This window comes from Pempheris klunzingeri, chromosome 3, assembly GCF_042242105.1.
Source record: "Pempheris klunzingeri isolate RE-2024b chromosome 3, fPemKlu1.hap1, whole genome shotgun sequence".
Taxonomy (NCBI): domain Eukaryota; kingdom Metazoa; phylum Chordata; class Actinopteri; order Acropomatiformes; family Pempheridae; genus Pempheris; species Pempheris klunzingeri.
The window spans coordinates 15,891,993-15,902,649 of NC_092014.1; the positions used below are offsets into that span (position 1 = coordinate 15,891,993).

A 10,657-nucleotide genomic window follows, 5' to 3' on the forward strand; every position below is an offset into this window, starting at 1 on the left:
AAGTAGAAAACACGTCTTAATGCATCTTTAATGCAATATAAATTGATTTTAATCTACTATAATGTTTCAGAAGGATTCTGTCAACAAACCATTCTAAAATCCAACAACATTTGTCCTAATGATTTTAACGCCCCATGCGGCTCATGCATTGCAAATGAGTTTTTTTTATTCTGCATTGTACTCTACTGCCCCCCAGTGGTTCAAAATAACCACATAATCATGTTTCCATAAATTGTTCATTGACAGCCTGCTGGAGTGCGAGTTTCTGTAAAGAAGCTGCTAGAATACAGCAGAGTGGATGTTATTAGCTACAGGGTTACTGAATATGCATTTATGTTTCTAATGACTGAATATTTGCAGTAGTTATCAAATGAACACTTGAAACATGAATTTATTCCTTTTCTGTTCTTGTGTTCCTCACGTGACTGTTAATTATATCTTCTGGAATATGGATTAACATTTTTAAATAGACTGTCTTATATATTCTATTGATAGGATGGAGTTCTTTTATATCTCGATGTAATAAATGAGTCGTCAGGTCAGCTCTGATCACCTGATTAAGAAAACTAAATGTAAAGTAATCTTATACAGCTATTATGCCCACTTTCAGGCCTTTTCCCAAATCAGTGGTGTCTATACTGGTGTTACATGTTTGAGAACTTCTTTTTTGTGATTGACAGAGAAAGTAGTATACATGCACTTTACCTGGAAAAAAAAGTCTTCATTTGCTGGTATTGTTTGTAAGTTACTTTGAAGAAAAAGAAGATATATGGATTCTACAAACAAACACAAAAAAAGTCTGAGTATAAAAACATTCCACATTTCTCTGTTCACTCAAAGTGTATTTATTTGTACCATGGGGCATTTTTGTTTGTGATAGATGTGATTCAAATGCAGACACCTGAAGTGCAGTATGTGGAATAAAAATCTGAGATTTGTTCCAAAAACTTGACACCTCTCACTCTTTTTGACTATAATCTCAATTAAAAATTATAGTAACCATTGTATAAACTTATCACAGTAAAGTCCTCTGTGACTACAGTATACATAATCGGACATCATTAATTTTAAAGCATAGATTGGAAAATTTTTAATTCTTGGACCTTATTGACAGCATTTAGACGTAAAAATGGGTGTCATAAGTAACATAATTAATTGGTGTAATGAAGCCATGATTAATGCAATCAGTCAAAACTGCTGAGAAAAGAGGTCTATGAATGTGCCCTGATGCCACCGCTGCTGCCAAGATTCAGGTCAGCAACATTTATGCAGACAGCAGTAAAAGTCAAGATGGACAGATTTTTAACAGAGATGAAAAGAAAAAAGGATAAAAAGCATTTGCTCTTAGCTTCACTTTTTATATGGCATCAGACCCACTGAGTCTGTTATAATCTTCAGATTTGTTGAAACTGTTTTAGCAATAGGTCGATCCAATTACATGTTCCTTACAGAGGAGTTTGTAGTGCTTTTCTATCATTTATATCAATGAGGGTAGACTAAATAGTAGAGGAGCTTCCCTGTATAATGTAATTCACTTCAACAGCACCTCAAACTACATCCTCTATAAAGACAATAACGTTGAAGCTACATCTCTGAACATTATAATCTTCATGGAGAAGGATCCATTGTCGGGCTGATGCATTAGATTATATTAGTTTTAGCTATGTGTGCTCCTTAAACTGGGATTGAGAGTGTATATTACTAACAATACGTTTATTTTTACATATATATATATATATATATATATATATATATATATATATATATATATATATATATATATATATATATATGTATCATATGATTTGTAGCCTAGGTAACAGGTTACATAATTCTACGAGTTGATATTAGCCAATAGCACGCTGCTAATATCTTTTATTCGAGCATTATCCAATCAGCTCTCTCACAGTGATCGCTTCAACCAATGGCGTTGTGTCAGGAAAGGACAACAGGAAGTAAATGTCCTCTGCTGTCAAAGGGAGATGCTAACGCGGCGTCTGGTCAGGGAAGCAAACCTCACCATGTCCTGGATTATTACCTTCGGAACCGTGTGTACAAATTAGCTCGCTTGTCGAGTGGAGGAAGGCGCACCGAACTGATACCAGCTGTGTTTTGTTGAAAAGGTCATTAAGATCTTTGGTCGGTCCGGCTTGAATGCTAGGTAGCTAACGCCGGGGGCTAGCGTCCAAAAATGCTAATGTTAGCTAGCGTTAGCAAGCTAGTACACTGAATTTATCCGTGAAGGAAATCGATGAAATGAGTGAACCTACCACAAGGTGTCGAGCAGCTTAACTGGCTTTTACAGCAGGTAAGTAACTAAGTTATTAGCTAACGAGTGAATGTTAAATTTAAGCTAAATTAGCTAGGCTTAAAAGCGGTGTGACGTTACGGGTGCAGCAGTCCCTTGATATTTAGGCTTGGAAGTTGTGTCAGAAAGTATATCCTGTTTATTATGTTATTTGCCGTCGTGACAGATAAATTAAAAATGATTGCGAGGATTTTGATAATAAAATCGGAGTTATTTGCAAGGAAACAACCCATTAGCAGTGTCGTGACAGACACATTTGTGTCTGCGGTGAGTAATTGCATTACTTAGGCACTTATCAGCTTGATCTACAACGATGCATGATAATAGCCACCATAATCATATGACTTCCACAGACTCTGAAAGAGCCCAGCATGCTGGTTGTCAAATGCTCATCACATGATGGGTTTTTTTTTCACAGAAATGTTCCCGTCTGTGTAATCAAAGACTACACACCATGCCACTGTTCCCTGTTGAAACTACTACTCATCAGTTTCGGGGCAGGGTGGAAAAGTCATTGGTGCTTTCCTTTGTGCATTGTGAAATCAGTAGACAGGTGACTTCACTTAATCACTCTGACAATGTAGTTAAACCTTTTCAGGAAGTGAGGACTTGCATTTGGCACCACTCAACCACCACATAACACCACTCTCTCCAACTTGGCTAGTCAGCAACAACTTCACAACAACAACACTGCAGTAGATCTGTGAATCTTAACTGAATCAACCTTTCCATTATATCTTCTTGAATTTAAAAGTAATTGGCTTCTGGAGAGTGACGTTGGACAGTATATACAAAGTTTGTACAAAACAACACCGTTTAATGCTGAGTTTGCTCGAGGAGCCATTTGCCCACAGTCAAGTCAAGTCTGTTTTATCTACATTGTATTTAGATCAAAAGCACAGATTTGCCTCAGGGGCCTTTATTCACATCCATTTATGCTCTCATACATTTGGCAGAAGTAACAATGGTAATATTAAGTCTCATATGTTAAAGAGTTTCTGGCAGAGTGTGAAGAATGTGAACTCCAGTCAATAATTCAGCTAATCTCTTACTGTTTTCTTCCTTTTCTTTCTCCCATTAGTTCTCTGTGGCAATGAGGAGCACCAAAGTCCACCTCTGAGGGCTTAGGCATGAATTCCGTTTCCCCCAGCGCAGCTCAGTACGTAGGGGGAGTGATGCAGGATGAGCTGGTGGAGACCCGGAGGCAGCAGCCCCTGGACCGCCAGGGCAGCTTTGGTCTTAGGCAGCAACAATCACCAGATCCCAGCAGAGAGGCAACAGGAGAGCCTGACGAGATGGACAAACTGAAGGCCAAACTGATGTCAGCATGGAACAACGTCAAATATGGTTTGTGCTCAGTCCTGAGGGAACAGTGTGGGGGTGCTTCTGTTCCATGTGCATATGTTTGTAATTATGTATTTTTTCCCCCGACTCCTCTTTCTGTAGGTTGGACTGTTAAGTCTAAAACCTCCTTCAACAAGATATCGCCTGTCATTGTCCTGGGACACTCCTATCTGCTCAACAGTGAAGGTGAGCTCTATTCTTATCATCTTACAAATCGTGAGGTTAATTCTTCAAGATGCTTTTTTGCCAGGTGTTACAGTGATGTGTGTTTTGGTTAACCACAGAGATGTAAACCCTTTTCCTCTGAAGCATTTCTGACTTTACGTCAGAACACAAAGCAGTAGGCCAAAAAACAAACAAACTGTCTCCTCTCTTTCAGTTCCCATTTAAGTCAGATCTTGCTTATGTAAGGTGAACATAAATAAAATTTCCCAACAGTGGTTTGTTTGAATCAACATAATTTAAGAGTTCTGTTTCTTTTTCTCTGCCTGGCCCTCTATCGCTTCACCTCCTCTCAGACGAGGTGGAGCGGTTTCGTCTGGCTTTTGTGTCCAGGATTTGGCTGACCTACAGGAGGGAGTTCCCTCAGCTGGAGGGCTCCACCTGGACCACCGACTGTGGCTGGGGCTGCATGCTGCGCAGTGGACAGATGCTGCTGGCACAGGGGCTCCTGGTCCATTTGATGCCCAGAGGTAGCACAGTTTTTTTTTGTTTTTTTTCACAGACAGAAAATATAGCTCAATTTTCATCGACTGAGCACTATGTGTAAGCCAAACATGCCCTTTTTAAAAGGTTGATCTTGTTTTTTCTATTGAGTGAAGCAGATTCAGTTATCTCTCAATGGTGTGACACATATAACTTGCAGAAAGCAAGTAGTCATTTGAATTGAAAGGATTTAAGTGAATTGTTTGTCTCATGACAGATAATCAGATGGGTCTGACTTCTTTCATGTGTGTTTTTTTTTTTTTTTTTTGATGGTCTATTTAAGGTTTTTCTTTTTTACAATATTTACATCCAGTGCATCATCAGTCGATCTGACTTCTTCATTTTGTCTCTTTGTCTACTTCCTGTGTTCCTCTTGCCATTTTTTGAATTTCTTCTGCAATTTTTCATTTATTTAGTGTCACTTATTATTTTTTTCTGCTGTTCCTCACTTATTATATATTGTTTCTTTTCATAATCGACTGTTTGTCTCTCTCGTGGCTCCTTGTGTGCTGCTTCTCTCTTCTACTCTACTTTATCTTTTTTTCTTTTTTACATTTCATCATTAAGTGCCCTTCCCAATTAGTGTGGTATTCAAAAGATGTCTAGTCCCTTATTGTTTAAAGCTGAAGACTGAAGAAACATAATAAAAACATCTCCCTCCTTCTGTAGCCTGGCAGTACCTGATTGTTAAGTGCAGGCCTTTTTTCCCCATAGACTGGGCCTGGCCAGACGCTCAGCAGCTCACAGATGTGGACTTTGAGGTGTTTAGACCACGTTCCCCAGCCCGGGCAGGAGGGGTCCCCATCCCCTCTTTTGGTTCTCCACGAGGATCCAACACCCCGGAAAAGTCCCTGCCCAGTGATCGCACACCCAAATGCAGCCAGAAGAAGAGACCAGAGAGTGCAAGGGACAGGCAGGCAGAGCCCATCCACCGCAGACTGGTCACCTGGTTCGGGGATCAGCCTTCAGCACCTTTTGGGGTTCACCAGCTGGTGGAAATTGGGAAAAGTTCAGGGAAGAAGGCTGGTGATTGGTATGGCCCCTCTATAGTGGCACACATACTACGGTAAGGCTAGTGGAAAAAGCATTGTTTTTACAAGGCTTTACTGTTTACTGAAATTAGTTAGGTAGTTGGAATTAATCACAGCTTTTTTTAAATTTTTTTTTTAGAAAAGCGGTAGCCAAAACATCTGCAGTCCACAACCTTGCTGTATACGTGGCTCAGGATTGTACAGGTAAGACAAGTTATTTGTTAAATTGAATACTTACTGTGTACTTTGCTCTCATGTGCCCCACTTGGAAATATCTCACCTAAAGAAGCCCCCTTGCTTGTGTGTTCATGCATTTTTTTCTCATGATATTTCTCTTCTGCACTGCAGTGTACAAAGAGGATGTGGTGGGTCTGTGTGACCTGTCACTCAGCCAGACTCCTCCTGACCCATCTAGCCAAGCCTGGAAGTCTGTCATCATACTGGTGCCAGTACGGCTGGGAGGGGAAGCCCTCAACCCGTCCTACATCGAATGTGTCAAGGTCCGAATACTCTGCCTCACACCACCGTTTCCTAAAGAGCTGAAGTTCTCTCATTCCTCTGCTGTCATATTGAAAACATTTGTGTTCATTTCCAGAACATCCTAAAGCTGGATTGTTGTATTGGAATCATTGGAGGCAAACCGAAGCATTCACTTTACTTCATTGGCTTCCAGGGTGAGAACCAGCCTCTTCTTGCTACTAATGAAAGGAATCAAGGGAATAAATAACAATGTCCTTAGTCAGTGAAAGGATCTGGTGTTCTTTGGAGACAGCATGCAGGAGTCAGGACTATATAGAGTAAAAAACATATTTAATATCTACTTTAGACAGGAACTCGCTATACTTGCATGTTGCACTCCTACTATTGCCTTCCTTTAATCTTGCCACTCCTGTTTGTCTCGTGCTTGACTCACCTGTCATGGTTTGGTTAACTAAAAAATTACACTGGGTAAACATCAGTAGAGAAATGCTGTTGTGCTTGCGGCAGTGTAATAGTCAGGAACCTGTTGCTGCGGGGCTGAATTAAGCTGAGGTGGAAAAACAGTGACGTGCAACCACCTCAAATGACTGTGTGTCTATATATAGTTTTTTTTTTTACACTTATAATAATGGCTCAACCAGTACAAAGTTCGTCATGTCAACACCTCGGTGAGAATCAGCTCATTGCATTCTCATTGTGTGTGAACACGCAGATTAAACCTTTCACACTTTTAGTTTTTCAGCAAACCTACACTGTTTCTGTACATGACAAACATGACGAGCTACACTAACAGTCTCTACCAGTGTTTCCGTTGGTGTATCTTTCTCACAGCAACAATTTTTAGAATCAGTGATGTTATTTGCATGATGGCGATACTGTGTTAGGTAGTTAACCTTTCCTAACCATAAATGAAATCATGGTTCAAACCCAGCCTGCCAAATGACCATAGTGTGAGCACAATGTTAACCTTTAAAGTTTGTTAGTGTTCATTCATTTCAATTAGGAGCCAAAGAAACTTCACTTTGACCTCCATCTACTATCTCGTCACCTGAGTTTTTTTTGTCTCCTTATCTATTCAGCTAGAACAGTTTCTTCAGTACAGTCTCATGATAACAGAGCCAAATATTCGATGCAGGTCATCTTCCTTCAGATGTCTGCTCATTGTGGGGCTGTACACAGACCTGTTAAAAATTTAAGTGAGACTAATCAATCTAATTTCATAAAGGAATTTTTTAATTCAGCAATAGATTTTTTTTTGCCAGCATCTAGTGTCTGTTAATGGGAACTGCAGCGAGATCAAAGAGAAGGCACATGACAAATAGATGTGACTGAGCCTTTCATCTGTCTCTGGCCGACTGATCGGCAGGTTTATACTTTAATACTAAGTTTTACTTCCTCTCCCTGACTTTTCTCCTTCCTCTCTGTTAGACGAGCAGCTGCTGTACCTGGACCCCCACTACTGCCAGCCTGTGGTGGATGTCTCTCAAGTCAACTTCTCACTGGAGGTTGGTTGCACGCTCTTCATCCCTCGGAACATTTTTGTCTCTGTTGCTCTCGCTCCAGTCGGTCTCTTTTTCTCAGATCATATTGGGCCATGTGACTTTCATGCTCGATTGTGTTTTGAATGTACAGACCATTATAGATAACATGTCCTGTCTCACACTTTTACTAACCTTTTCATTGTATAACCTCTGTCTCCTTCTGTCATGCTCTAGTCGTTCCACTGTAGTTCTCCCAAAAAGATGCCCTTCAACCGCATGGATCCTAGCTGTACCATCGGCTTCTACGCCAAGAACAAGAAGGACTTTGAGTCCCTTTGTTCTGCTGTCAGTGAGGTGAGTTTTTACAGGAGAGAGCATTAAAATTCACCTCAAATTTCTTATTCCGTCAAAGGAGAGCTTTACAATTTTTATAGTCTCTTTTAGTCAATTGCCCTCATTTACAGTGAAACAGGTTTTTCTTTCCCCCTATTTATACTTTCTATTAAGAGATCTCTTTCTAATACACCCCCAATGTAGGTTAATGTGGACAAAATTCACAGTCTTTATTTGGTGGAAAAATGCCATTTAAAGCTTAGCTAAAGCTAATATGAGCCTTTGGCAGTCTGAGTTAGACGGATGAAGTGTATATAGATTTATATGTAGTGGAATTTTTAGTATAAAATATCCTCTTACTATCCCTTCACTATAAAATTTAAATTTAGAATAAAGTTAAATTTGCCCCTTTTTTTTTTTTCTTTTATATCTTATAAATTGAATATATTTGATTGATTGTAAAACGAGTACGAGCAAAGACTACAACAGGACTGCAGACTTAGGTTTCTTGTATGTAAAAATACAATGATTTGATAGACATTCATGTACTCTCCTTATATGACATTTTTCAATCATTCTATATGTTGGATAATCCAGTAGGGTTCTTGGACAGCTTGACCAGGTTTTGTTGTCCTCCCAGGCCCTGTCATCATCGAAGGAGAAGTACCCGATCTTTACCTTCGTAGAGGGCCAGGGTCAGGATTACGGACTTGAGGGACACAGCAGCAACCACAGTGGACCTGCAGCCCACATTCTGCCCCCGGGCAAACTGGGCAACAGAAGTAACAACAGAAGAAGCAGCGATGAGTTTGTCTTCCTGTAAGACACAGCGGAGGATGCTCTCTCAGCTCTCACCTTTAGAGGGCAGCGGAGGACGCCTCACTTCCTTACAAAGGGAAGGACTCCATTCTGTTGATGGTGCAGCTGGAAAGTGGACGTGGCGCTTCTGTGCTTTATCGCCCTTTTACTGGTCAACGGAAATTAAAACTGCGGGGCCTCTGTCATCACCTTTATGTGTAGGGGTGTTATAAGCTAACAGGCATTAATGGGCGCTGGCTGGAACGCTATTTTACTGGTATAAGACATGAAAACAAAATGGATCATGGTTAGAAATGTACTTGAAGTATTCATGATTCACTTGATCAGACACCTAAAAGCCTCAAAGTCAAACATGTACAAGTAAAGTCAAGCGCTTTAAAGAACTCCAGTTACACTCAGCTACTATGTTTTTGTCTTGGTCTGACCTGGACGTGCTGAAGGTGATGTGTGATCTACATGATATTTAATTTGCTCACTGGTCAGGTGGGAGGCCGCCTGATATCTCCCTTTTAGTTTTCACTCGTTGCATTTATTTATTAGGTTTATGAAAGTTTATGAAAGCGAGTGTGGTGTTAGGTTAGTTGCGTCTTCAGTAAGCGTATGGATGTATTTAGATGTCTTATCGCGTTACGTTTTTTTGCAGAGGTTTCAGATTCCTCCAGGAGCATCCTGAGCAGCTACAAATTCCTTCTCATGTCGCAGTCTGGCCCGAACATCACACAGATGATCTCCCACATGCTTTGGCTATCAGTTATTCATCATTAATGTATATGAAACGCTCACAAATCTGCTGTTTCAGTTCCCCTAAAGAACAACTCAAGCTGCCAGATTGGGTGGTGCAGAGAAATGATCCTTCAGTTGCAGTTGGATGTGTTTCTTTACCTGGTAAACTGTGGCTTGTCCCACGAAGCAGAAGTTATCTGGATACGTTTGCAAGGTAAATCCTAGAACAGCTTGTTTTACTGAAGTTCAGGTTCTGGGTTTTACTGGTCTACATTATAGACCAGTAAGACTAGCCCAAGCTGGGTGGATCTTTTTTTCCTGGATCTTTAAGCTTCTGTTGCAATATTCATTTGTGTTTTGTTCGTCCTTTTTTACGTGAAGGCTACTACTGCAAGTTGCACTACTACTGTTGTTTGGTTTGTTGTACTGATTAAACTTCAAACACTGGAATCACATTTTCCTTGTATCTCATACTTAATAGTGTTTCATTTCCATGTTTTGTTCCTACCTGCTCACTGTCGGAACACAATTTTCTTCTTTAAAATGTCTAAGTTCATTCCAGTAGTACATTGCATGGTACTGGACACTGCATCCTCTGTCGGTACAAGGAGCTTCTAAAGCTAGCCTGTCCTGTGATCTGGTTTTGTGTTCATACGTACCCACAATACCAACACTCCAACCAAACACACACTAACACTTTATAGGCCTGAGAGAACAGGAATGTTTTAAATGTTGTTTTTTTTTGTGTGTTTTGTTTTTTACTGGTCACAGCTCATCAGGCAGATCATTACACAGGACAGGCCCACAGTGGGAACAACCAGAAAGTCACAGTCTGATGACTGAGGTCTGATGGGATGTAGTCTGTGAGCAGGTCAGGGTAACCAAAGTTCTCTGGAAATGGCTCAGGATAAGATAATGTCTGCCTGAACTGATTGCCATGTACCAATGATGTTACAGAGTGCATTGTACATTAATCATTACGCAGGAGATGCTGTAATGTGTGGCTTTAGGTAAGTTTCATTATAGATTTGTCATTACAGTCCACCGTAGACTAAGAACTGTAAGTGGTGATGTGTTTGTTACCTGCTCATAATTTGTGTGACATTTGTTGGTTTATTTATCTTTACTGTGTGGAAATCATCCTATATAGAAAAGCCCTCATATGTCATTAGCTTGCAGCTTTAAACCTCTTAGTTTCATGCTGCATTTATTCTTAACCATATAAACAAGCCTTCAAAAACCCTTGATTGCAGTTAACTATAGCTTGCTTTTATTATCACCTTTGTTCAAAATTTGTTATGTTTGATTGAGGATATTATTGTTTCGTTTTTTTTTTTCTTCTAGAATACTTTATGCTTTGTTGTTGATTTACTACAATCACCATTAATGGGCCCTTCATCACCAATACATATATCCTACTTCATAAAAAAAGA

At 40.0% G+C, this 10,657-nt stretch overlaps 1 protein-coding gene across 1 annotated transcript; it reads left to right on the plus strand.

Annotated features, from left to right (window-relative positions):
- The first annotated feature begins 1,972 nt into the window (after positions 1-1,972).
- atg4da (autophagy related 4D, cysteine peptidase a) lies at positions 1,973-9,679 on the plus strand. Its single transcript, XM_070827787.1, has 11 exons — positions 1,973-2,308; positions 3,390-3,655; positions 3,755-3,838; positions 4,171-4,344; positions 5,072-5,423; positions 5,528-5,592; positions 5,737-5,888; positions 5,984-6,062; positions 7,297-7,373; positions 7,584-7,703; positions 8,323-9,679. Exons 2-11 carry the CDS (start codon positions 3,439-3,441, stop codon positions 8,503-8,505), a joined length of 1,503 nt encoding a protein of 500 aa, XP_070683888.1. The 5' UTR covers positions 1,973-2,308; positions 3,390-3,438; the 3' UTR covers positions 8,506-9,679.
- Positions 9,680-10,657: the final 978 nt, after the last annotated feature.

Excerpts from the sequence above, each read along its gene's own strand:
- atg4da (XM_070827787.1), top strand. The coding sequence starts at position 3,439 with ATGAATTCCGTTTCCCCCAGCGCAGCTCAGTACGTAGGGGGAGTGATG. Across the intron at positions 4,345-5,071 it reads GGTCCATTTGATGCCCAGAG|ACTGGGCCTGGCCAGACGCT; the intron begins GTAGCACAGTTT and ends TTTTCCCCATAG. Across the intron at positions 7,374-7,583 it reads AAGTCAACTTCTCACTGGAG|TCGTTCCACTGTAGTTCTCC; the intron begins GTTGGTTGCACG and ends GTCATGCTCTAG.